The sequence below is a fragment of the Megalopta genalis genome, chromosome 4 (assembly GCF_051020955.1).
Source record: "Megalopta genalis isolate 19385.01 chromosome 4, iyMegGena1_principal, whole genome shotgun sequence".
In the NCBI taxonomy this organism is placed as follows: domain Eukaryota; kingdom Metazoa; phylum Arthropoda; class Insecta; order Hymenoptera; family Halictidae; genus Megalopta; species Megalopta genalis.
The window spans coordinates 8647398-8674837 of NC_135016.1; the positions used below are offsets into that span (position 1 = coordinate 8647398).

General features: G+C 43.4%; 1 protein-coding gene across 15 annotated transcripts in view; it reads right to left on the reverse strand.

Moving 5' to 3' along the window:
* Positions 1–27440, reverse strand: part of by (focal adhesion protein tensin) — a 309556-nt gene that overhangs the window by 10558 nt on the left and 271558 nt on the right. For 12 of the 15 annotated variants that reach the window (XM_076521246.1, XM_076521247.1, XM_076521244.1 and 9 more), the window contains 5 exons: positions 16070–16353; positions 14178–14794; positions 4109–4322; positions 2958–3149; positions 152–769 (listed from right to left, as the gene is read on the reverse strand). In XM_076521246.1, the coding sequence (XP_076377361.1) occupies positions 152–769; positions 2958–3149; positions 4109–4322; positions 14178–14794; positions 16070–16353 (1925 nt within the window). The remainder of the gene's footprint in view (positions 1–151; positions 770–2957; positions 3150–4108; positions 4323–14177; positions 14795–16069; positions 16354–27440) is intronic. The other 3 variants (XM_076521245.1, XM_076521250.1, XM_076521258.1) reach the window with 3 other exon arrangements.

Here is a 27440-nt window from a genome sequence, read left to right on the forward strand (position 1 = left end):
GTAGCCGGCTCCAGCCAGGAGACACTTCTGTCGCGGCCGCTGTATCCCGGAACTCACTGACCGTCCGTAAATGCACAGCGACTACTGCGGCACGATGCTAGTGAAACCACAAGTGAGGATTCCGCGGGAGGAGACGGTAGCCGGGACAAACCTGGGTGCAATTCTGCCATGCTTTGGGCGACTGGTTAGGGGAGCAATTAGTGCCGGTGTTGTTAGCGGTGGCGTTGCTGCTCGCAGGATTGTTCGCCGGCGGGCTGATGCTCGCGGGATGATCGTTCTCGTTCTTGTTAGTGACGGATGGAGGCGATCGAACGGGCGAAATATCGGCCAGCGATTGAATGAGGCTCACGAGAGGATCCGGGGCGGTCGCCTGAGCAGATTGCTGGTCAACGACGGCCAGCAAGCCGGCGTCCACGTGATCGACGGTCCTGTCGTTCACGATCATACTCCTCTCGAAGCTTTGGTAACCTACTGAACGGTTCCGCGACTCCGGCCGAGCGTTTCGCTCGCCGAAATCCTGCGACAGCGTTTGCTTCTGGTCCAGGTGATCGGCGACCGTGCTCCCGGCACCGGGTAGCTGTTGCTGCTGCTGCTGCTGTCGATGTTCGCGCAACAGAGCGTCCGCACGCGCGAAACTGTCGCTCCGCGATTCCGGCCGCGGCGGCTGCGGCTGCGGCTTCTCCGTGTTAATAAACGTGGCTTGTTGCTGCATTGTTAATCCTAAGGGTTGCGTGCCGACTAAGCCTGAGCGGGGGGATGTCGGAGGGCTCTGAAAAGCAAGCGAAGCGCTTCATGCTAGAGGGGCCTACCGCCTGTAATCCTTCCCGTGCTGCCAGCGGTTCCGTGGTCTATACAGGCCAATTTCGTAGCTGGACCCGGCCATAACTGCAGCGGATCACAAATCTGTTCGTGCACTTTCGAAACGGTGTAACTTTTTCTTAAAATTGGACGACAAGAATCTTTTTTAGACGTTGGAGAGACTAGTTCGCTTTACAATGACTTAAATGTGTTCTTTAATTTTGCTGTTATTTAGAGCGACGAGAAAATATTAGAATCTCACGTTTTTGAACCGTTTGGGCCGAGACTGTGACGAAAATTTAAAAAATGCGTCTTGTATTTTGTTGTTTGATAATTTTAGACGGTCAAAAATAATGCAACGATATTATTAAATTCGTCTAGTGACTTCGCAATATCGTATTTCGTCTATTCATTTTTCTACAAAATTAGGAAAATCCGCAGTCTATTCATCAGTCACTAATATTATACTACTGTCTCATAGCTCGTTCGTCTATTTTTGTCAAAAATGCTGCAGATCTGCAGCGCATTTATGCAGATACGTTTAAACAAGTGCCTCAGCGCTCGAACTGCAAGATGCAGTTTGATAGACAATTTACGACTGACTTCTTTATTAATAAAGCAAGTATGGTCTGGTCCAGTTACCGAATTCCATCTGTGCAACGTCGACCGAGTCACGCCCGCGTTAGTCGATTAATTGTATTATTATACAGGTATTTACAATGCGCGGTTAGAGTCCCTTCTGACCCGGTTACTCGACTATTTTCCTTCGTACGTTTCGCGAGAATTTTGCAACAGGTGGTGCTGGGAAGAGAGAAGCGATTCTGTGTGCAAAATAAAATGGGAAGAACGAAGACCTGTTTGGTGCTCGAACGAATGTCCATGGAGTTCTTTCACGTAAAAATATTTTTCGAGAGTACAATGATTATGAAAAACTGACTGCCAGACTGGACAGGATCTAACATGGAGAAGTGGCAATGATGTTCACTGATTTCGATAGCATTTATCTTATGGTTAAGTTTTAGCTCACGTTTTACCATCAATGTTTATTGCTTATGAAAACATTTTTCACTGAATTATAATGTGAAATATTTTTCACAAATATTAAACACTGGGTGCAATATGTTTCTGTTAATTCTACATTCGTGGCAACCATAAAGATTAAACATAAACTATCTTCTTAAATAATGTGTACTGACGAGATTTGATAAATACGAGTCCGTTTATTTGTGCAGCAAATTAATTCGAAAATGACGATTAAAATCGAGATGCGCAGCCTACCGATTCTACATTTGGAATAAAACTTGTGAGTGGTAAAAAGCCGATTACAATAATTTCTCCTTAATTAGCGCTCAGATTGCGTACAAAGTTGAACAATTTGAGAAGAGAAGATGCGATTATTCGAGCCTTGCGGTTTCTTTTCTATAGTCACCGATTGTCAACAACTACAAAAAACGAGAGCAGATTCGAATAATCGTGTCTCCTCTTCCCAAATTGTCGAAATCGCCCAAAACGCGCAATTCAGGGAGAAACTACTGTGTCGCAACGTGTGCAAGGCATCGCGTGCTCGTCGCAGAAAGCGCCTAAATGACTCAGAATCGTTTCCCGGTTCCGCAACGGCAAGTTCCGCGTTGTACAGCAGCCGGTCGAAAAGGAAGGCACTAGAAAAGGGTTAAGCTGTACGCCGGCAATAACTACGCGATCGTTTTGCGGCTCTACGGTCTAAGGGGGTCGATTTCTTGCTGTTTAGGATCTAACTGTGAGGCATAACCATAAAATACAACGGCGCAGAAGTGGTTGCTTTTACAGTCTCTGTCTACCGAGCGGCTAAATTGTAGCGTTCGTGCTGCCGCCGTCTCATCGGCGCATACCGGGATCGATCCGTGCCGCCGTTTCGAATTTATTATCCTTATTATTGACAATTATTTTAAGTAGCCCGGTGCCCCGGTGTTCCGGGACAGAGCACCGCCCGGTGGTTCCGTGCCACCGGCCCGATTTTAACGAGTCGATCAATATTTATCGTGCACGATCGGCTCCGTGATTTCGCCGGCTCGGGCGACACGCGTCTTCCGGCTTTCATCGAAACGAGCGGAAGCAAGATCGATCCCGACGGAACTAACAGCCATGGACTATCGAGTGCGCGGCTTGCACCCGACACTTACCTGGCTCTCGCCGTACTTGCGGTACTCGTAAGCTCGCTTCACTGTCATGAAGGGACGCTCGTTCACGCTCTCAGCGCGCGGCCTTCCCAAAGTGCCGGTTCCGGCGGTCCCATTGTACTTCCGGCTGCTCGATCGCTGCGGAAGCAGAGGACTCGCTGGCGCCGATGTGTACGGAAGCTGCCTCGTTTGCGTCTAAATTCATTCGTCAGTTTTATTTATAATTTCGAAGCTAAAAAATCTCGTCGAAGAACTCTAACGTGATTCTTATCATACTTAACCACAGTTAGCTGTTCCAATCTCTTGGAAAAGTGTGCAGGTTACTTTAATTGTACTATATATGTGTGATTTTGTTCATACTTTGTTCAAATGCAACGCTTTTATAAAATATACAATTTAATAAGGAATAGCAAAATCCTTTTTAACCTGTTAGCTCTTTTGGACGAATATACTCGAGATTTTTATTAATCTGTTTGAAATCCAAATAAGTTTTGGGTCAGTAATTTCACCAAATGTTTGTATTTTATAACTATTGAAAAGTTTCTAATGGACGTTAATAATAGTGCTAACAATTAGCTCAACCATCTGTCTTAGAATAATAAAATAAGAATAATTTTTCAGTGATAATTAAACCGTGGATCTGCTTGAAATCGAAACAGATTGTAGGTCAGTAATTTCACCAAATATTTGTATTTTGTAACTATTGAAAAGTTTCTAGTGGACGTCAATAATATTACTAACAATTACCTCAACCGTCTGTCTTAGAATAATAAAATAAAAATAATTTTTCAGTGCTAATTAAACCGCGGATCTGCTTGTAATCGAAATAGGTGTTAGGTCAGTAATTTTACCAAATGTTTGTACAATGTAGCTATTAACAAGTTCCTAATAAACGTTAACAATATTGCTAATTATTACCTCATCAGCCTGTCTTAAAGTAATAAATTAAGAATAATTTTTCAGTGATAATTAAACCGCGGATCTTTGTACGAACTGACACCTGAACAGACTTTGTCTGTAGACTATGAATTCCATTATCCCAAAGGAATTTTCTGATCGATCAAAGAAATTCCCTTCTTTAGACCTTCAGAAAATGATTAATGAATGCGAGAATTCATATAAAGTCTAGCGATAATTAATTCAGGATGTCTCACCTGTCCGGACACAGAATGCGGCATCCAGGTTTCGTCATCGTCATCGAGGACTGCAGAATCGCTGGCGTACCCGTCATGCCTCAGTCTGCCCCTCTGCAAGCTCCTTAGCTCGCCGATCACCCGGTTCCCGGTCTCCTGTCGCCAGAGTTTCCCAGGATTCCTCTCGTCCCTTCTCGCAGCGAGCTTGAGCTGCTGCTGCCTCAGCCACGATAATCTGCCGACACCAGAAAACCAATGTGAAACTTTTCCAATTCGTATCCGAACTTTCCCGGTCTTCAAGCTGCTTCTGCTGAATCGCTTTCGAACGTCAAATCCGTCCGCTGTTATTACGGAAGAAGATAAAAAGGCTCCGGCTTCGTCAAAGAAGTCGTAACAGTCTCTCGCGAGCTTTCGGCTCCTTTTTGAAATTCTAACGAACTTCAATCGCCGGAGAAGTTAAGTGATTCGAAAACGAAGACTTTCTGGAGGGCCGAGGATATTTGCGTCATTGAGTAAGCGGATTTCGATTGTTTAACAGACGTTCTCGCTGATCGAAAGGCGAAATCGAATTTAATCTCTCTTGTTTAATCTCTTATTAAGCTTCTCAGTCGATGTGGTCTACGGTGATCTGATCATTCCTTAGAAAGAAATTTCTTTAGAATGTAACGATTATTTTGTATGTGAAAGATTAACTAACGATTATTTTAGGCAAATATCGATTGTACAAATAAAATTGAATTAAATAGAAATAAAATTATCGACTATACAAATGTCGATTTTATTAAGTGTTCATTAGTTAATCTGACGTTAGAACTATTTTCCAAACATTTTACATCACAGTTTTTGAAACAGTTGTAATTGTTAAAAAATTAATTGCTGTAACTATTAAAAAGAATTGTGTTCACATCTCATCGTGGGGACATCTTTTAATAATTTTTGGTACAAATTATCTTCTGTGTTCTAGCTTTTCTATGTACTCGCTTCTCGATTTTTGCTATAGTCACCGTAAAATTAATTCGATAAATTGTGTAATACAAAATATCCGTAAAAATAGCGTTGAACAGGGAATCTAAGTTGTTGTAAGCGTGATTTCTATATCCAAAAACGATTAAGTGAGAGAAAGAGAGCGAAGTAAAGCGTGAAAAATAGTGGGACGGAGATAATGCGAGAGAGAGAAAGAGAGAGAATACGAGACGCGCGAGTCGTGTAACAAAGCCTCGTTAGAACAGCAACAAACCGGCCCGTCACGGTTACCAGTCGGAAGAGGGCCCAGAATCAGGACCTCCTACCGCGATAGATCCCGGATAATTGCATCCTGATCGACGAGGTCGCTTCGGGCCATCGGTTCCTCTCGCCGCGCCGGTGTCTCCCCCCCTTCCAACCCCCATCAGAACGATAATAAATGGACCGGCAGGTCCGTTTTTGTTTACGAGGATCGAAATTTATACTTCGCCGCGGCGGAGAACAACGGCCACACCCTGCCGGCGATCCTCCGGTGCATCGTAAACCCGGTGCAACGGTGTATGCAACAACGGCCACGCCGTCTAGGAAACGTTTTGCTCTCCGGGTTTTCCGAGAGCGACCCTGTTATTACCCGTCGACAGGGGGAAATTAATTCGCGTGCTGCGGGGCCACTCGCTTATTGATTATTAAACGCATCTTCGGCGAAGTGCCGGGTATTATAAGGAGCGGTGCATATATTGCACGTTATTTGCTGCATTTTCATGCGGGTCCGTCCGAGAGTGTCCGTGCGAGAGGTTCGTTTTTGACATTTTAATGGGGCATGCGATTTGTTCGCGACTACACGGTGGCATGTCTTGTTAACGAATAGACGATCTTTTGATGCGATAAACATATTTTTTGTTAACTTTTGCTTGTCGCAATTAACTTGGACAACGTTGCTCTATATACATAATTTCGGTAAATCGAAAATAATAGAACATTTCCTTATTATAATCTTTAAAAATCTTTAATATTTTCTGTGTGACCTAATCATTTCTATCGTAATTGCATAAAATCCACAGTTCGTTAATGAGTATCGTTATAGTTACAGATTTTTGTCTAGTGTAGTGGCTGCAAAAGTATTTCTTCACTTTTCCAACTACGGATATTTAAACTGCCATAATTTCGTTAAAAATAATCCCACGATAATAAATCTGGCCTCATTGTAAAGCTTGAAGCTTCTACTTTTATGGGAAAAAATCTTCGATTTTTATTACCCGGTGGGAAATTGATTTCTTCCGAAAAAGCTACGTATTGAAACGTCTGCAAAAACTTCGTAAAATTTGTTTCCTGATCGAATCTGCTATATTGATTCAAAGTCTGGAGTCTTTGCTTTAGTTTGACACGAAACGATGACACGATTTTGTTGACAGACTCGGACTTCATTTTGAATGATGCTCATATTAGTGAATGGGAGGTGGGACACCATAATTTTCAATCGTCAGTTTTTCAGAACATTCTCGAGCTGATAAATCTCAACGTTTCCAATAGAGCTTTAAGGAATTCGGAACCTTTCTGAATTGCGCTAGTAACAGAATCTCATCCGGTTCTCAAAACTGTATCACAAGATCAAAGTGCATCACAAGATCAAAGTGCATCACAAGAGCGATTAGGAGTTGATAGAAAAACTTGATTTCTTTGGAGACATCTCGAGCCATTATACTAATTCCATCGTATTCGTCCTGAAATCTTCTTCTCTGTAACTTGTTTATTTTGTTCGGGATTATGTGAATTTCATCTGTACGATTTAAAAGGGTCTTAGTAGCCCTTAGCAGCCTATAAATAAATCAATGAATAATAACAAAAAACTAATGGAACATCTGAGAAACCTTCCTCGTTAGTTTCCATCGAACATCGAGGCAGCCGACGGACGACTACCGTTTCTGGTTAAGAAACGCGGATCGACCATTGAAATATCCTCTTGTCGCTCAACGAAACAGGATCTCGATGAACAAGCGACAAGGCGGCCGAACTTATCCAGTGAGAAACTGCGACTGGGAGCGCATAAAGGCGTGGTTCCGTCAATGCCGAAGGTAATTCGGCCCTCGGGAGAGCATCGAGCTCTCTCGCGTGAATGGCGGAGAAAGCGGGTGTCCACGTTTAACAAGTTTGTTAACCGTGCTTGAGCCGGGGAGTTCGTTGAACCCCGCGCGTACGAGAGCAACGAGGCGTCGTCGTAAAATACCGAGCCGGGTTTTGTGTATCGGCCCCCGAAAGCCGTGAAAATAAACCCGGCGGCCGGGGCCGGGAGAGACGCTTGCGAAACCACGGGTTTCGCACGGATATTTCTGAAAAACTGCGGGCCCGCCGCGATGGAGAAACAGGCGACGTTTATGGTCGATGAGGTCGACAGACGTTTGGCAGGTCTGCTTTCTCGGCCGCAAAGAAGTTCTCCTTTCGGGGCTTCGCCGTTCGTTCCCCGACGCGAACTCGGTTTTCAGGTTCTCCGCGCCGCCGTTATGGTCCTTCTACGGGAGCCGTTTCCACGGAAACAATCGTTGAAAATGCCGAACGTTTACCGTAATCTCGGCGAAACGCCTCCCCGACGCCCCAAGAAACTATTCGACCAAATTTGGTCCACGTATTACAGCCGCGTCGGGTAAGGTAGGCGAATTTTCTGACGGCCTCCGATCGAAAGCTCTGCCTTCGGGCGGCTACGGATTTCGGCGGGAAATTTGTCTTTGTCTTCTTACGTAAGACGAAGAAGTGAAATTTTAAAGGAATTGGTAGACTTTTATTAGGAGCAAATACCAAGGAGACTAGGACCAACGTGGTTAAAATGTTAAAATGAGTTATAAATCGCAGAGTGGTTCTGAGCGTGTCGCAAAATTGATTGCTGTTTGTAATTAAGCGATTTAAACAATTCAATCGTCCATTAATCCTTTCAACAGGAGAGAGCCGTATTTTTTAATTTGTTAAATTTATAACCAATTTAATGTTACGTTAATTTAAAGTTACGTGATTTATAATACGAACATAATATAAAGCCATAAATAGGATTTTGTGCATCTTGGACAAAAATGACTGGGTCAAACGCAAAACTGTAAAATCAATCGTAAAACTTGTAAAATCGTAAAACTATAATCAAACGAATTTCAAAATATTTCTTTATTCCGTTCAATTTATTGAAATACATAAAATAGGAAAGATATTTTTATTAAAGTAACGATTTTTAAAATCAGCTTTAGAAAATTTTTGATTCGCATGAAAATCCGAAGTCTACTCGTAAAGAATCGTACAAATAGTAGAAATTACTTCGACTATACTCTTTTAATTTAGTTAGCACAGATCGCCAATTTTTTCTTCAATTATGCACGCGAACGTGCATTTGCACAGGGTGCCGCGGTATTTGTCTTGTCGGTTATTCGCAGCACGGAGGGCAAAATTCCGTGGATAAACAGAGTCGGAAACGAAGCTTCGCAGAGGTCCCTTTGGGAGTCCCTTTGGGTGTCGATTTCGCGCGATCCGCGAGAAGGATTCGCAAACCCTTTACGGCTCGCTGGTCCGCGAGAGTATTTTCCAAAGGGCGGCCTCAAAGGCATTCGAGGAATTCCAGCGAGAAAGGTCGCTGGCAAAAAGACGTCTGGAAGGGAGACGGAGAGGGAAACCACCTATTTCTGGACTCCGCTCGCCCTCTGACATAATTATAAATATAGAACAGACGAGACGCGCTAAATCGGCCGCCGCGAGACCGACCCGTTTCTCCTCCCCACCCCTTCGGTTCATTCGGCTGTCTTCTTTGTAATTCTCCGCCGTTCCAAGTGTATTTCTTCCCACCGGCAATTTTTTCGTACCGGTGGCATCCCTCGAGTCCAGAGAAACGGCACTCGGATGCGGAAGTCATTCGAAGTAGAAACGGGAGCACAAAAGCGACTCGTAAACCCTCCTACAATTTTCCTCGGCGAGCTCGTATTTCCGTCGTTCTTTCCGGACAGTCCAACGCAGGCTTCTCACTCTCACTCTCTCTCTCTCTCTTCCTCTCTCTCTCTCTTCCTCTCTTTCTCTCTCTCTCTCTTCCTCTCTTTCTCTCTCTCTCTCTTCCTCTCTTTCTCTCTTCCTCTCTTTCTCTCTCTCTCTTCCTCTCTTTCTCTCTCTCTCTCTTCCTCTCTTTCTCTCTCTCATCCTCTCTTTCTTTCTCTCTCTTCCTCTCTCTCTCTTCCTCCCTCTCTCTTCTTCTCTCTTCCTCTCTCTTTCTCTCTCTCTCTCTCGCTCTCTCTCTCTCTCTCTCTTATCTGCTCGGGTTGCAGTCGGTTGTATTATTCGAAAAAAAGTCTCTTCCTTCGGCCCAGTTGCAGAAAATTCACCGTCGACGAGTGGAAAATGTGCTCTCCCGACGGTGAACGCGATCTTTACGCTCCGGCGGTTCGACGGTACACCGAGTTCCGCACATTTGTCACACAGATATGTTGCACGCACAGTGTTAACAGCTAGGAAGGGTCTCGGAGACTTTCAGTACTCCGAATGCCATGAGAATCCTTAAGACCCTAATCTCGAATCTCCGCGGATGCCGCAGCATCCGAGGGTCTGATTTATCAGGAGCGCCCAGACGCCTAGGAATCCCAAGTTTCAAGCTCCGCGCGCACACATTACTCTTGGATACCAAGAGCAATACCTTTCCAAGTAATTTGACTGACTTTTCAAGCGCCGATAGCTCGTCAATTCTTGTCATTAGGCTGCGGATTTTGTGCATTCGCTGGATTAATGAAGCAGTGAAATTAGAATCTGCCGAGACCGTTACGTTATTATCGAGCTTTTAGAATCATTAAAAGAAGAAATACGCCTTCATTTAATTGCTATCTCTTCGAATCGATCTAAGACATTTTTATTTTCCATGAAGATGAAAAAGCTCTGTTTAATCATTGTAACACAACATTTTTTAATTCGTACTCTTCGATTCGAGATTCCCTTGGTCTGTGTTCTCTTCGATTGCTGGACACGTGGTTCTTTGTGATTATCGTTTAGACTGATGAATCTTCAGAAATTGCAAGAGCAATGCATTCCGCGGTCACTCGACCTACATTTTTCCAAGTCTCCAGTTTTTCATTAATTTCTAGACTCACGAATTCTGCAAAGTCCCGAGGCTCTTATTTTATACGATCTTCAGACTTATTTAAACCATAAAGCGGTGTACCCAATTCAATCATCGGACTCAGTGCATCTCTTCAAATTCGTGCTGCCATTAAATGTCCTTCCTGATTCATATCCTACGTACTTGTTGAACACATAAATGGCTCATCAAATTCATGGAGTTTAATAATGGCCTAGAGTCTTGTACAATTATTGGATCTGGCACATCTCTCCAAATTGATACTGTACACGTCCATCTTCAACCTCCAAATTTAAAGCGTCTGCTGATCCATAACCTATCTAATCGTTGAATCCACAGCTCCCCAAATTCATGCAATTCAATAATAATCTAGTGTGCCTAATCATCGGACCTAGCACGTCTCCCTAAATTCGTACCATCCATATCCATCCTCAATCTCCGCAAAAATCCAAAATCTCTTCCGATCCATACTCTATCCAATCGTTGAACGCATCGCACCCCAAATTCCTCTCTTTGACAACATTTTAGTGTCCTTCCAGAATCGTCGGACCTAGCGTTCTCCCAAAATTCGCGCCGCCCATTCCCATCCTGAATCTCCGAAGCGAAAGAGTCTTTTGATCCGCGCCATATCCAATCGTTGGATCCGTATCTCCCAAATTCGTGCACTCTAATAGCGTCCTAGATTCCCGAATCCATCCGTTCGAAGAGCTGGACGGTGCGCTGCGTACCCTCTTTCCTCAATTATTTTCGTTTCTCATCAGCGGGACGTCGCGTCAGACTGACAAATTGCCCGGCGGGCAACTCGGTCGCTGGCAATATCCATCCGCAAAACCGCGAGCCTCGTATTTCATAACGCGATAGGACGCGTCGTTACCGTCGCTGCCGACTTTTCTCTTTTCCACTCGGCGATGTCGGACGACAATGAGTCACACGGGACGACCGCATTGGCCATTCGCGACAGAAACGCGCCGCGAGTGCCGTAACCGTATGGCCCCGTATGGCTAGACGATTTATTAATTGTCCCGCGCCGGTTTTCCAACGCTCGATCTTTTCCACTTGATCCCTCCTGCCGCACGAGGATCTTTTGCGGCGCCCGATTCGGCGCTGCGTTGCGACACGCCTGTCTCTAGTCGGCCGTAGGGCCACGGATCTTGTACTTCGCGATATTAGAGTGATCGAAAAGCGTTTTTTAGCATAATACAGTGGCACGAACTGGAGAATCTCTTTCTCCGCGATCTGTCGAATTGAAACGACTGTACAAGCTTCGTAACATTTTTGTCGGGAATAAAATCACCGCGGTTTTCAAGTTTGAACTTTACCCTTTACAATGACAACAAAAACGTTGAGATGCGAGATTGTTTTAGCCATTTTGTTGAGCTTCGAAGCGGAAGTCTATCTTTGAGTAATGTGTATAAAAATGATACAAATTCAAGTATCTGTGGAAACATCAAAAATTTTTCTTTGGAAATGAGATTAGCACAGATTTGAAGATTGAAGCTTTATCTTTACGACGACGCTTGAAAATTTGATGTACGATTTTTTTTAGTCGTTTTATGCAATAGAAATGGAGAACGAGTTTGGTCGTGTGAACTCCTCATGGTTCATCTTACAGTACTACAAAGCTGCTAATACACTTTCCATTCAAAGTTCAATAAAACGACCAAAAAAAATCGTAGATCAATTTTCCTTACATCACTGCAAAGGAAAAGCTCCATTCTTTAAATCTGCGTTCATTGCAGCTTCCTAAAAAATGTTTCAAAGTTTCTACAGATATTCGAACTTAACGCATTTTTGAGGTAAAACATGTCTCCAGTTTTCCACCTGGCATGTCACGCAAAAAAATCGTAGCCAAAAAATAATACGAACGTATCGAAGGAGAAATTTCTGGCTTTAAAACGAGTCCAGTTTCATCGTTGTGCGATTTTTTTAAACCAAAACGACACTAGCTCAAATATCTTCGATTTCCCAAAAGAAAGAATTTCAGGAAGATTGTCCAAATGAATCGACCAAAAATATCCGTGCTATTTTGTGACCAGTTCACCACAGCGTTGCATCAAAGTAGGCTGTTCACGTCTTCCAGTCATCGTGCCCCGAAAACTCGCCCAGTCTCCCCCCTGGTTTCACAATACACGGCCGCGACATATATCGAGCGCGATGAAACGTTGCCGGCGGACGACGCGCGGCTCGCCGATTTATTATTAGACGGTCTGAGCATTTAATTACGGGATTCGTTACACCGGGCGAAGTTGACGGTAACGTAGCCGGGAGCCTTGCCAAAGAAAGGGACCCGGTAATCGGCCCGAGTGGTGTGCGCCCGTGTATATATATATATATATAGGGCCGGACGGAAGCGTCCTCGGATATCTGACGGGAATAATGGTGCAACATTAATCGGCAGAGGCGCTTGACTCATCCTACCACTTGACGCTTTTTCGCGGACACTAAATGGGGAGATTGATAACGCCGGTCGTTCCGCGGAGATTTAACGCCGCCGCGATACCCGGAGTTACGGTTTAATGTGGCCGTTGACGTTTTACCGACCGGAAGTCCGAGGGCCCCGTTTCCCAACGGGCGATTATTCATCGCGTTTCTTGTGTAATCGCGATGTTCACTTCTTTGTGCTACCGGGACTCCTCGGAGTGCTCCTTAAATTACGGTCGACCAGTATTTTGTCTCTCATTCCGCTGCTTATTATGACAGAATAGCTGTGCATTTATGACAAACTAACTTTCACGAGACATTCTGCTTTAGTAGAGCCATTAGAGGTCTTTAAGCTACAGGATTTTGCTTTCAGAGATTTGATGCTCGGGAAGAAGATCAACCACCATTTCGTGCGAACGATCGTTTACAGTTTAATAGTTTTGCACGGTTGTCTCTTGATCGTCATCTTAGCGGTGATTAAAAATTATTTTCGTTATAGTGATTTTTTTAAGGAAAACTACCACGGTAAGACCGATGCTTTTCCAGAATGTTGAACCTACACAAGTTTTTTTTTTACGAGTCAATTTATAAAAGCCAAATCGTGAAATATCCAGATAAATTCGATAAACTATGATACATTTACGAACAAACGTCCCACCTAAATTCTAATTTCTTCGAAGCCGGTGCACATCATTTGCTATTTCTATTAGGTTTAATAAAAAGATCAACGTTCAGTTTAAAAAAAGCAATTAAGAAGATCGATTTGAATGAATCTTACAATGTTTGCCACTACACAAGGATCAATGCCATCCAATTTTTACAATAAAAATAAAAATATGACGTGAAAAGTGTAGAGGGACATTATACAGGCTGTCCAAAAAATGTCTCGCAATCCGGAAATGGTGGATTCCTTAGATTATTTGAAATAACTTTTTCCTTAGCGAAAATGCAAACCGCGGCTTCGTTTACGAGTTATTAATGAAAAACGCCAACCAATAAGAAGCGAGCTCTGCTGACGCGAGGCGGCCGAGTCAACGAGCGCGCGAAGCCCAGCTCCGCTCATTGGCTCGGCCGTCCCGCGTCAGCAGATCTCGCCTCTCATTGGTCACTGATTTTTGTTGATAACTCGTAAACGAAGCCGCGGATTGCATTTTCGCTAAGGAAAAAGTTGCTTCAAATGACCTCAAGAATCCCCTACTTTCGGATTGCGAGACATTCTTGGGTATAACCCAATCAATTTCTTAAGAAAGCGTTCAAAAAATTAATTTTGATAAGAAAATTTTTGGCTCAAATAATACATTTCTGAACAATATAAAAAATACAAAGGTAATGAAGGAAATAATGAGAATTTAAACACTGGGGTGCGTCGATAAACAATGTTTATCCGGCCTAAAGATCCCCGGCTCACTAATTACAACTCAAACAATTCGCCCAGCACGCCCATTTACAATTTTGACGAGCCACTTTCCTCCAGGAACGACTCATTCGACACTTTCGGGGGCGTAGCTCGGGGACACACCTAGCCATTAGACCCCGGGTAGTCTCAAGACCCGAGATCTAGGTCAATCGTTTAATAGAGGATCTAATCTCCGCCGCGAAAACTTGGTGGCTATCACTTACCCGTCTACATGGTCCGAGCTGGTCTTCGCAGGCCCATTAGCGAACTCCGGCGGCGGGTCGGGTGTGTTGGGGCTCAAAGGACTAATGGGTCGCCTGGAGTTCTCCCCCAGGATCTCCTCGAAGTCCACAACAGGTGCGGCGCCCCTGACCGAGGCCTTCCTGACCAGGGAAGGCGAGGACAGTTTCTGGTGTTTGATCATGTCCGTGGTGGCGCCGTACGAGAACGGCTGGCTGGTCTGCCGGGCGTGATAGGGGATGTCCTCGTCGATGTAATCGATGTTCCCCGACGGGGAAAACGAGTCCGCGTGCTTCCTGTACGAGTCCGTCGAGGACTCGGAGATCTTCCGGTCCGGGGACACTCGGTACTCGAACTCCTCGCGACGGTGCTCGATCTTCGCCGGCTCGCGGTACTCGTTCTTCAGGGTACTGTAGCTGCTGCTTGCGTTGTAAGGCGGGCTGGACTCTTTACCCGCGCCGTAGCTCCTGTAAGAGTCCTTCAGCGTGGAATACGTCGACGGGGAGTTACTCGTGTGGCTGCTGTAGCTCCGGTTTTCCTGGATGTACATCTTCTCGCTCCTGTCTGCTCGGTAGTCCTCCGTCGGGGGATCTGGCATAGACTTCAAGAAGACAAGATTTGATGTAGATCTCTTGCGTATTGGGGATTAAGATGTTTCCTACTTTTCGGCTTTCTATGTTTCCTAGTTTTACTAGCCTAAATTGTGTCAGTTGGTGAGAAAATGATGATGATTTACACAGAGAAAATTGATGATGTCTATGGCTAAGAATCATACTTGTGGACGCACAAAATTCTTTGCTTTAGAATTAATCTACTATTGCTATCTATAACCCTCTCGTTAATATCGCGATGTTTTAATTTTCTTGAAAATGGGAATTATTCTTCGCTACGAATAATAGCCGTGGATATCGAAGTAATAATATGTGGCGAACCCGAATTAATTCGTTTTAGTCGAATATTTTCTTCGAATAATTCATTCTTCGTCGTAAATTACATTATTCATTTATTCGAATAATTCTTCATTTGAATAATTCGAAAATTCTGTATTCGAATAATTTTTTACTCAAATAATTCGAAAAATTCTGTACTCGAATAATTCGAATAATTCTTTATTCGAATAATACGAAAAATTCTGTATCCGAATAATTCTTTATTCGAATAATTCGAAAAATTCTGTACTCGAATAATTCGAAAAATTCTGTACTCGAATAATTCGAAAAATTCTGTACTCGAATAATTCGAAAAATTCTGTACTCGAATAATTCGAAAAATTCTGTATTCGAAAAATTCTTTATCCGAATAAAATCTTACCCGAATGAATTCTTATTAGAATAAAATTATATATATATATATATTCTGAATATAAAATTATATTCTTTTGGATAAATTTTGAATCGATTGAATATTTATTCGTTAGCATCGAATAAAATTGTACTCGTTATTCTTTATCTTTAATCCGTGATCCGATTAAAATTGTGCCCAGCTCTGAATAATTCTCCTTGCTCGTCTAGAAATTCATTACCAACGAGCACGGACAAAGAAGTGCTAATGAACGTAGCTACGTAACAAATCGTAGTTAGTTAAGTAGACCAGCGCTAAGCTAAAATTCCACGCGAAGATCCGTCATCAATCAATTCCAGGGAAAAGGACGTTTGCTTATTTAGCGTAAGTAGACCAGAAGTTGAAGTTCCGAGTGAAAATTGATTATCGAAGTCCCCGAGTTCGGAGGAAACCGTTTGCTTGTTTAGCGTAAGTAGACCAGAAGTGAAGGTTCCGAGTAAAGATCGATTATCAAGGTTTCTAATTTCGAAGGAAACGTTTGCTTATCGATACGGCGCGACGCCGATAAGATAGTAAATGGCGAACGGACACCTACCTCGACAGTGAGCATCATATCATGGAGGAGTTTATCAAGATCACCATGAGCCTGGTTGTCCGGCTCTGGCTCGGGTGGGCTGGGTCGTTGCGGTGGGGCACTGCTGATGCCACTGTCCATGGAAACTGTCAATGGCGAGCCGCGGGCACCACCGGCAGCACCCTGGTGAACCACAGCGTACAAGGATCCATCTATGGGACCGCAGGTGTAACCCAATCCGCGAGGCGACGTCTGGACCGAGGAACTCGATGGTGGCGGCGGTGATAATGGTGTTTCCCGTCCTTCTGGAAAATTTTACCGTCAGATACAGTTCGCCAGTCGACGATCCTGCTGGATCGTGCCGCAAATTATATGAACTTTTCAGACTGTTAACCCTTTCGGCGCTGACTAAATTAACATTGAACCTACAAAGCTCTAAATGCGACTAATAATTTATATTACTTTATAACAATGGTATTCAAATCTTGCATGTTCTCGATTATTAATATATGCTTGAATAGAAAAGTTTATAGAAAGATTTTTCGAAGAAACATTTTTATAATTTCACTGTGACTGACTTTTTAATTCCGGTGTTATAGTCCGTATCAAAAATATGCTAAGCATTTTGAAAATGTCTTGACGCATGAATCGATGCAATTCCTAAATAATTTTCATGGAGATCGACGATCGCAGCGGGCGACCGCAACCGCCGAAGCGCCCGCATCCCTAATTAAAAAATGACTCCGTCAACAGGTGTGGCGGTAGCAAACGAGCAACGAGTTTTTCCTAATCGAGCAGTTTTCGCGGGCGGAAAGTTTGTCGGGGCGTTCGCGCAATTTCCCCGGAGCGTCGCTGAACAAAGCGTCTCGTTAGCGGTGAACAATCGGCTGTAAATCGTTGACCGATGAAACTCCGTGGACTAATTGCGCCGGGCGAGGTTAAGAACCGTCCGATCTGTACGTCGTCCTTCCTCCTACGACCGCGTCCCGGCAATTTAACGCTAATCCGTGTCGTTACGTCACGGCTGAATAATTCACGTGCACGTGGCCGTGGTAATTCCTCAGGTAGAGTGTACCGTCCGCGTGTGTCGGGGTCGAGGAAAGTCGAAGTTCGTGCCCCTGTTAGCACAGCCATGAAAAGATCTGCGGGAACGATCGTGGACTTTCATCTGGATCCATGGGAAATCGGCGTCACGTAACCCGTTCGCTTTAAACTGGTATTATCCTCCGCAGGAGCAAAGAGATCGATTCGATGTTTGATAGTCGTGGAGAACGATGTTTCAAGAACGTGCTCACAAAACTGCAACTCAGAGATATGGGATAGTTGCAGCGATTCTAGCGACGCGATGCGCGCGATTGTTTATAGTTTAAAGATCTAAAATTACTCGCACGGTATTTTGAGAGATAGTTTCATATGTCTGATCAAAAGATGTCTGTATCTATTTCAGGCTAAATGCCAGACACTTGTATGATTTATCCTGCTTTTTTAATTAAACTGCCACGTTTGTAGCCACAATCATTGGGTTAAAATATTTAATTAAGCTGTGTCTTCTGTATAATTAAAGAGGTTACCCATCGTGTTTTTTAATTCCTATTTCAGAGTAAATATAAGGAAAAAATATCAGAGTAAATGCAATTTTTGTTTGAATTGTGAAGTCTTTGTTAATTTACATCTAGAGTTTAAGTTCAGCATTTTAGTAATTAGCTGAGAATTTTGTGCATTTTTGACAAAAATGGATTTATAAAACTCGAAACAGTGAAAATGTTAGAAAAATTTATTAACACTGTTACATTACTTTTAATTTGCTAAAATACTTAAGAGATGAAATTTTTATTTAGCTCTTGCTTTTTATGACTGTTACAGCAAATTTGTTCGCACAAAGATCCGCAAGCTGCTTTCAATTTTTCAGTACTTAACTAATCCCTCTTAAATTTTGTGTTTATCCAAAAGATACCTGCTAGAATTGTATAAATATTTGCAAGTTGTAATTTTTATTAGACCGCTTGGTCGGCATCAATCTGATAAATTTTGCATACCAAAGTTTCCGGTGACAATCCCTTTAAGGAACGCGATTCGGGGAACGTTCCTCGTGCGACCGCTAAAATATGTCTTCCAGGAGTTCGTGATGGGATTGCTAACAAGCAGCAGAGGCGGACAGGGTAAAAATGTCTCAGGACTGTCATCCTGCTGGCGACTTATCTCCAGCTAGCCCGCGGAATAATCGATTAGAGCCGATGCCGCTTTTACGAGCTCCAATGAATTGAAAATGAAGGCGAGCACGTGAGGCTTATTGCTAGAGACTGTGCCGCTGTCGCTCGAAGAAAATTGTTCTGACAGCTATAGCTACAACTTCAACACTAGTTCCATATCAATTCGAAAAAATGTTTAAATCCCAAAAATTAAGCCTTTTGTCGATTTTTTTCGCATCATGGTACAGTAATGCTCTTTATTTTTTCTTTCATATATATTTATCTTTCCAAACACAGAAAATCATTCTCGTTTTTTATAAAGTTTGGGTTCTAAATCATTTCTGCAACTCAAATTCATTCCCTGGATATAAATGAACAGCAAATTTATAATGTTAAATGAAAGTGACTTCTATTATGCAAAACAAGTCTACCACCAGACCAATGAATGAACATTTAATAAAATCAATACATTTTTACGAAATGACATCCGAAAAACATTTGTAAGTGTACAATATAATTACTGCATAAATTTTAATTTGAAAACGGTATGATGAGCGTTACTTTTCAACATACCACAGGAATATTTATTCACTGGGGGTGCTCGTTTATTGGTCAGATCACCCAATATCAGATCGAATGAAAGCATTAACGTTGATCGCAAAGAAGCATATTCTAAAATCGCACAAAACTCAAGCTAGCATGTTAAATGCGCCGGCGCTTTAGCTCTTTTGCATCCTAAACAATTTATTCGCTGGAAGACCAGGCCAATGAACTCGAAGATCCGAATTTCCCGGCTCCGTTCCGCCATTAAAATTCGCAGCAGCCCGTCGCGGAGGATTTAATAGAGTTTCCACGCGGCTCTGGGCGTATAAAAAAACAGTATATCCGTAGCAGAAAAGAGGCAAAACAGGCTGGCGAGGAAAGTGCAACGGCGAGGAGCACTTTAAAGCTCGCCGGCACTCGTGGACACGCCATTAGCATCAAGTAGACGGTCCCGCCGATGCTTTCCACGCTCTATGAGAACCTCCTTTATGCGAAACCGTATCTCGCGGATGTTCGCGCGAGCTGCGCCAGTTTTTGTTGCAAAATTTGCCCCCGTCGCGACGAGACGGGGGCGGAATTCTCTTTTCGAGGAACCTGGGGTACCCGGCAGCTGGATAAAACGAGAGCTGCGAAGGTGGTTTCTTTTATCGGCGAACCGAGCCGTGCTCCGTGGCTTTTTTTGGTAGCGAAGACGCCGCGTGGGCTACGAGGATCGCGATTAAGAATTCAAATTACCCGCCGCTTCAAGATTCCAAGGCGATGGTCGCTTCGCCTTGGTCGGATTATTCAGGCCGGCTGTTTGCTTCCATTAGGCGAGGCTCGCTCGGAATTGACGGAGCTGTTGCCACACTTTCAACGATAGAAATTATAAGTTAATTATCGAGGCCACTTCTCGAGAACTTTGTTGATTCGCTGGTTTCGGGGTGCGACCGCCTTCGGGCACGGGAAATTGCTGGCTGACTTTTCTGTGGCCCGGTTTTTGGGACTGTCTGATCAAAGGGTGTCGTTTTCTACTTCGGATTAAGTGGTGTATATTTATGGAAGTGCGGCCTTAATTTCGAAAACAAGTAGACGCGAATCATGTCAATTATGTGATTTAAAGATATAAAATTTCTCACATGATATTGTGGTTCCATATGTCTGATTAAAGGATATCGGTTTCTACTTGAAACTAAATGTTAAACGTTTGTAGGACTCTGGATTTAATTGCACAAATTTCAATAAATTTGTTCTATAATGTTCTGATGGCAGGTCAATATGTCTGATTAAAGGGTGTCATTTTTTACTATATATCATATATCAGACACTTATAAGCACCTAGCTTTAATTACATAAATCAGCAGATGAAGACGTTACATTTTAGGTCTCAAATTTCTTCTATAATATTCTCGAAGGTATTTCCAGCTGTCTGGTCAAAGAATGTCATTTTCTACTTTTCTGTAGGATTCATAAAATGCACTTTCAGAAATAATTAGTTGAAAATGAGTACGGAACCTTCATTTTTCAATCAATTTATTGAGTTGAAGGTACACTTGAATTTTTCTATCCTACCTTAGAAAGTTAAACTACCTAAAACTAATCGAGTTAATTATGTATATAGCTATCGCTATATGAGTTAATTTAAATATTTCTCTGTCAGTACTCCGTATCTGCGTTAAATTGCACGTGCACCAGCTTCCAGTTCTCAGGAAATTTCTCTGGTAATAATCTTGAGAGGTAATTCCGAGTATCTTATCGAAGGATGTCATTTTCCACTTGAGACTGGAAGCCAGAGACGTCTGCAGGACTCCTATCGTGAATTACCAAAAATAACCACACGAGAAAGACTCTCAAAGCAACACCTTTCGAGCTGTACATCAATCTGAGATACAGCAGTATCTCGTCGATCCACGAAAAAAAGGAAATAATTTCCCAGCGCATTTCGCAGCTTGATAAATCATCTTAGCCCCGAAGCTGGAACAGGACCTAAGCATTCCCACATCTTTCAAGAACCCTAACCGTTGTCTATTGGATTCAATTGCGAGAAAGTGGAGCATTCGTCAGTGAAAAGAAACTTCACGGACACCGTGTAGACTCGGCGTGGCATCGTCGCGGCTGGATTGAATCCGCTATCTGCGCGGCGCATCGCGGCAGGTATAAATCATTTTTATTCAAGCGTTTCTCGATTATACTCGCGCCCCAGAGGCAGCAGCATCTCTCCCTGTCTCTCTCTCTCTCTCTCTTTCTCTCTGTCTCTTTCTCTGGCCATCAATGACGGCTAATCTCGCCGGCAGATGGAACGCATTTAACACCCGCGCGCCGTGCAAACACACTGAAACACCGGCGAGTCTGTTGTGGCCGGTTCGATCGAGATCGCCAGATTATTGCCGTGGTTCTACAGCCTCTTTTCGATGAAGAGAGAATCTAAACGGCGTCGGGTATCGCGGACGTCGGGCCTCGGACTCTAACGACGCAGTAAATCCAGCGAATATTTGCCGAACACGATAAGCAAGAAGTTGCTCCGCGCCGCCGATATCGTTATCAAGGGCGTGACTTCGATTGCGGAATGAATGGGCCTCTCACCTGGTGCTCGATTCGCGGAAAACGCTCCTACGATGAGGAAACGGTCACCGTTGGATTCGTCGCAAAATTCGTCGCGGGTTTGAAGAGGTTTGACGGCGTTTGATCACGTTTCAGCATTATTTGTATATATTTGAGCATTATTTGAACATATTTAAGCATCATTTGAACATGTTTGAGCATCATTTGAACATGTTTGGGCATTATTTGAACACGTTCGAACATTATCCGAGCAAACTTGAACATTGAAATGAACTGCCTTCGATGATATTTTGAAATTTTCTTTAGTACATTGTGCTCAATCGATTATTACACTAATTACAGAACGCGCGAAAAATATCGTAAAATTATTATTATTATTTAAAATGTGACAATGTATCGACGGCTCGCGTATTTCTTAGCTACGCAGCACGTTGCAGGAATTGTTTGTAATCTTTTGGACGCGCTTCAAACGAAGTCTCTCGCGGTTTGAGACAGATACGAATGGTTGTTAGCGATCGATCATTGCACAGCGAGACGAAACAAGCTCCGGTAGTCGAAATTGATGGGATACCACCTACGGTGGACCACCCCAGATTTTTTCGCGGAACGATACTCGCTCGAAGGCTGAATTTGAGGCTAATGAAAGGGGGTTCTCAACGACGCTCACTGAAAAAGACGCCCTCGGGCAAGATGGCGCCGGCGCGGCGTTGCGTGTTTCGAGATATCCATTAAGTCCTCGAAAAGGCTTCAAACTAAAACGCCGACCATTTATTACACGTCGGACATATCATCAGACAGTCTTAACGCTGCTAACTCATTCAAGAATCATAAAGACCTTATTCATTCGAATCATAATGAGCCGCGGATATTTTTCTTCCTTCAAACGAATCCCGATTCACCTGGCGACGTGTCACCGTCGACTGCGGCGATGCGTTTTCAGTGTGCCAAAGGTAAAATTAGACATCGGTTCGTTTCATAGAGCTGAATGCGACTAAACAGTAAAGAGATTGACAAATCGAGGGTTCGGTACGTTAGCAACTGAACGATATTCAATAAAGTTTGTTACCGATCAATCAACGATTATAGTTCGTTTATCTAATTGGTGAACCTCTAAGCACTTGCAGCGAGCCATGCAAGTAGTCTGCCGCCTCTTTTAGCATGGAATAATTTCTCTATAATTAGGCCAGGGGATTAAACCTTTTTTTGAGATGTTAGAAGAACTAGTTTACTAAACAATAGCTGGAAAAATTTGTATTCATAGCAGTGACAAGAAAGGATAACAAGAATTGAATTCCTTAACTTTTTTTAATCTGAGATTAGAACAAAAGTGGAAGTTTTTTACTCTTTTTATCGCTCGAACCAATTGGAATTTCTTGTAAATATTTATTTATTAGACTATTGCCTAGTCAACTAATCTCTCTAAACATCGTTTGGTCGAATTTCAGGAAAGTTTTTTGCTTCCTCTTCGATATAAGGAATTTTTCAGTGGCGAAAATGAATAAGTTTCCTATTTGAGATTTGGTAGTAAATTGAAATTTATGAAACACTGAGAACGAGAGATGCGGATTGGACTATTTCGAGCTATAGAAACGCAGTTAGCGACTTGAACGTTGACGCGGAAAGCTGCGCGAATGATCGAAAAAGTTACTTGGCTATGCAGATCGATGGACGTCGAGGCGACAACACGACACTAATCACCCGGCCGACCACTGACACGGCGGATCGAGACGATCTACGAGGAGCACTTAACACGTGCAGGCTGCAGCTGCAACTGCGACTCGCGCAGATTGTCCGCGGGATAGCGGTGTCGCCTTTGGCCAATAGTCGCTCGCGATCCACGCGGATTTATTGCGCCAAATGATACGTCCACGCAACGATTACGTTTCTCTGCTCGTCTGTTATTGCGGATTCGCCGTTTCCTTTTCCAACGACGAAAATACCGATCCGAGCCAAGGACAGGATCGCTCGAGCGAGACTTATATTGTACGCGACTTCGATCGTCACGTACAATATTCGGTTCGGCACAAGTTTATCGATGGTCATGCACCAATTCGTTGCGCCGGCTACCATCGGAAATTAAATCGACGATTGCAATCGGGAAATAAATGGAAACAAATAGGCGACGATGCGTGCACCGTCCTCCCGATGCATTCAGTTTCACGCGCTGTGACTGCGCTGATGGAAAATCTAGTTTTCGCTTAAATATACACGATTCTTCGGTATAGACATTGATTTAGACTCGGTGCTGAAACGGGCAGTGCGAAATTAATTTTATGTTGCGAGGGTCATATTATAGGTCAGGGAACGTTCTTTAATATAGCATAGTAATTGTTGAATTTGAGGGTAATTTTCATTCATGAATGTGTAATTGAACATAACAATAATTGTGGAATTTTCTGTAGTCACCTCGAATTAGCTTTACGTATTTAAATTAATTTTAAACAGTGTCCAGCAAAATGTATCACTTTAATCAATAATACATTTCAAAGAGCAGGCAATGCACATCAATACAGCATAGAAATAGTTGCACTTGAAGAACATTTTCATTCATGAACGTATCATTGAAAAGAATAATACTTGTGGAATTTTCTACAGTCTATTTAAATCATTTCTCTCCGGTCTATTTAAATCGATTTTAAATAACGTCCAACGAAAAGTTTCACTTTAACCAATGGCGACACCTTAAAGAGCGGAGAACGCGCTTCAACATGTTGCAGAATTAGTGACACTTCTCTGCAAATTTCATTCATGAATGTGCGATCGAATATACCGGCCGGCTCTAAATCTTGCGCGCGTATAATCTGTCTCCGGGCCGGTCGTAAAATCGGAAACCGGTGACAAATGCTAGTAAACGAGAAGACATCGCTTCAATGGATCTTTAAGACACCCAGACGGGCCCGAAGGAGATCCTAAAAAGTTTATCGCATCGCGCGGCCTCGCTAAACCAGCGGCACTAGGACATCGTATAGAGATCAAGAAGCGGGCACGGCCATCGGTGAATGATTTGCGGCACACGCCATTAAATAGGGATAATAGAGGAAGCGATAAACCGTATCTGCTCGAGGACCAGGATAAACCGTTCTACAGCCGCTTCTGCTCGGAAGTGCCCGACGGAGAACGGTCGTCTCCACGAGCCATCGTAAACAATTGCGCTTAAACATGATGCTCGTTGGCGCACTCGTTGCACCTCGCTAAGTAAACGATGAAATTAATGGGGGGACGAACAACGGCCGGCCTTCTGAAGCGGTGCCGGCCGATCCAGTTTCATTTCGCGCCGCTTAATGCCCCCAGCTCGCGCGTTTTACGGCCGCGGGTCGATTGTTGGCTCAGGAACTTGTAAACATCTGTGGGAAATTCCTTGGTATCCCGACTGGTCAGCAAGCTTCGCGCCAAGCGATACAGGGCCGCTCAAAAGACAACCACCTGTACTACTTCGATTGCTAGATTCGTTTCTGTTCGCCGTGATCGCGCGGCAATTTTATTCGATTTGTTGGGAGATGCACGCGACCCGATTGGTTGTTGCGGTCCTTTTAGAAAGTGTGTAAGCTACTGTAATTATAGTGTATATTTTACTGTATATTCAATTGTATATGATTACTGTATATAATTACTACATATTTTCTTTTCTTCATATTTTGTTTGAATACAACACTTTTATAAACTATATAATTTAACGCTGTACATCAAAGTGTATATCCTCGTTAACCAGTTAGCTGGTTTGACGAGTATTCTCGTCATAAAGAACCGACAACATTTTGCGTTAGAACAGCTAACTAGTAACACTTTGACGGTCTCGGAAACGACCTCAAAAATTTCACATAACTAAAGTATTTCATTAGATGAAATCAATGTTGTACCGTTGAGTTGTATCACATTAATTATTTTGAATGGAAATATCCTTACGTTTTGCGGGTCCTAATAAAAATAGGAACATGTACCAGAGTAACGTAGAAATTAATTTTCAAATCTGAGCAAATAACTCTATCGTCCACACATGGGTAACGCGTCAGTCAAGATGTTAACTCGAAACCTAATCGAATACTAGAAATGAATAATATGTTATTTTATAAAAATGACATGACTGAACTGATTAACTTAGATTTTCGCCATTTTTATCATAATATGCATTTGAATGAAGAAATTTATTGAATCATTTCCTGCAACAGAGTCTTCACAATTTCAACAATTTTAGAACAGTTCGCTGGGTTTATTAATTTGGATGAAATTAAGAAACGTAAAGGTTACCGAGGTAAACGAAACGCATTTTTTAAATACACAGGCTCGGGTGAAAGTTAAAAAACGAGAGTTTCGTTAGTTCTGTTGTTACTCCAAGTAGCAGGAAAATAAAAAAGAAAATTATTATAGTTACCGTGCAGTAAGCTAGTCCCTTCGCCGTTAATAAAAAGATCATTCAGCTTGAAAATAATAATCGCGTTTCAAAAATTCTTCGAACACTTTTTGCGAGGGCTAGCATCATTATCAATTTCCTAGTTCTCACAGACATCCGAGTGAAAAGCATCGGGTCCCGCCTAAATTTCGCAGAGCCAGTGATCCTGGGATCCGCGCGAGGAAACTTTTGCCGGGCAGTGTACGCAGAACGATCTCATCGGGCGGATTCGTTTCACGCTGTTTAATGGACTCTCGTCGCGGCCGGTTGTCTTTATGGCACGCGAGTAAGTATCCAGGCGCCGCTAGAAAGCGCCGTATTTTCCGCGGCATCGCGGCGGAATCGTTGGAATCCATTGAAACGCGTCGACGCGCTCCGTTTTTCCTCTCGCCCCCTTCCGCCGCGGATTAATAAGCTCGCGCGTAACTCGTCGAGGCGAATATGATAATTAGATTCCCGCGCGGGGACGTCATCGTTTCACAGCCGGTTCTCCACGGTTTCTCGTGTCTCTTTATTTTTCAGCCCCTTCCGCTCGAGAATCCTCCCGGCTCCTCTCCCCGCCCCTTCCGCTCCGCCATTCACGAAAGGATGCAGATTACGCGAGGCCCCGGCTTACGGTTGTAAAATTCACCATCGGACGGTTTCTATTCATACGGCGGTCATTATCTTTCGGAAAAGAACCGGCCGGGACCGCGCGAGGAAGAGGAACGAGAGTGGCGAGGGTCGGACGGAGACGAGAGAGCCGAGAAAGAGAAAGGGAGACGCACGAACGAATTACTCGTTTGACGGCCTTATAGAGATTCATGAGACGCCGATGGGAAGTGGGCAACGATCCAGACGGAATATACCTTCTTCGGGGTCGTCGCCGACAGAAATGCGGACCCGGCGGGGGCGTGGTGGCTCCTGGGAACTCTTCGCGCCAGAATTCCTCGATGCTCCGCAAATGTTGTTACAGACGAATCACGGCGCTCGTTGCGACATATTGAAAAATGTTCGGAGTCCCCGAAAACAATTTAACCCTTCGCCGTGCCGACCGCTCCGAGCCGCACGGAATTTAAATGTCTGCTGCCGGCCTCTGAGCGATGCGGAACGCTCTTGCTACATTCGAATTGATATATTGGAATTCGTATTGCGTTTTGCGCTTGAAACACTGGGCGAGTCGATTAATTTATGCAAGAATTTATCAATCCCTTGTCTTGCGATTTATGTTCAAAGAAGCGCGCGTGTGCGGACAATTTAATTTAGCTCTGTGCGAGGAGTCGTTGCGAAAAACGGAACTGAAACGTCTCCGTTTTCATTTGATACGCTTCTATAACAATAAGAACAACATTTACCGACTATTTAAATTCCTTTTTAACATCGTTCATTTTCTAATGATTCGTTGCAACTATAATACCGCGAGTTTAGATAGAGAAAACGCAGAAAGAAGAAGTTCATACGATTTTTAAACGTTTAATCATGCGGCGTCCGACAAATTCGCGTTTTAAGCAATTCGACGCAGAACATTGTCCACTTAATGGATTACGAATCAGATAAAAAGGTAATCTCGAAGATGACTCCTCCGGTTTATTTTTTTATAATTTTTTTCCATTGACCGAACATGAAATTCCACTTGGCCTCGGCAATTTTGAACGTCCGTTTACGAAAACCCGGCGATACTGTCCTAGCAGTGCTCTTTGAAGTGCAAAGAGTTAAGCTGTGACCCGAGAGGGTTGAAAGTTCACTGAATAGG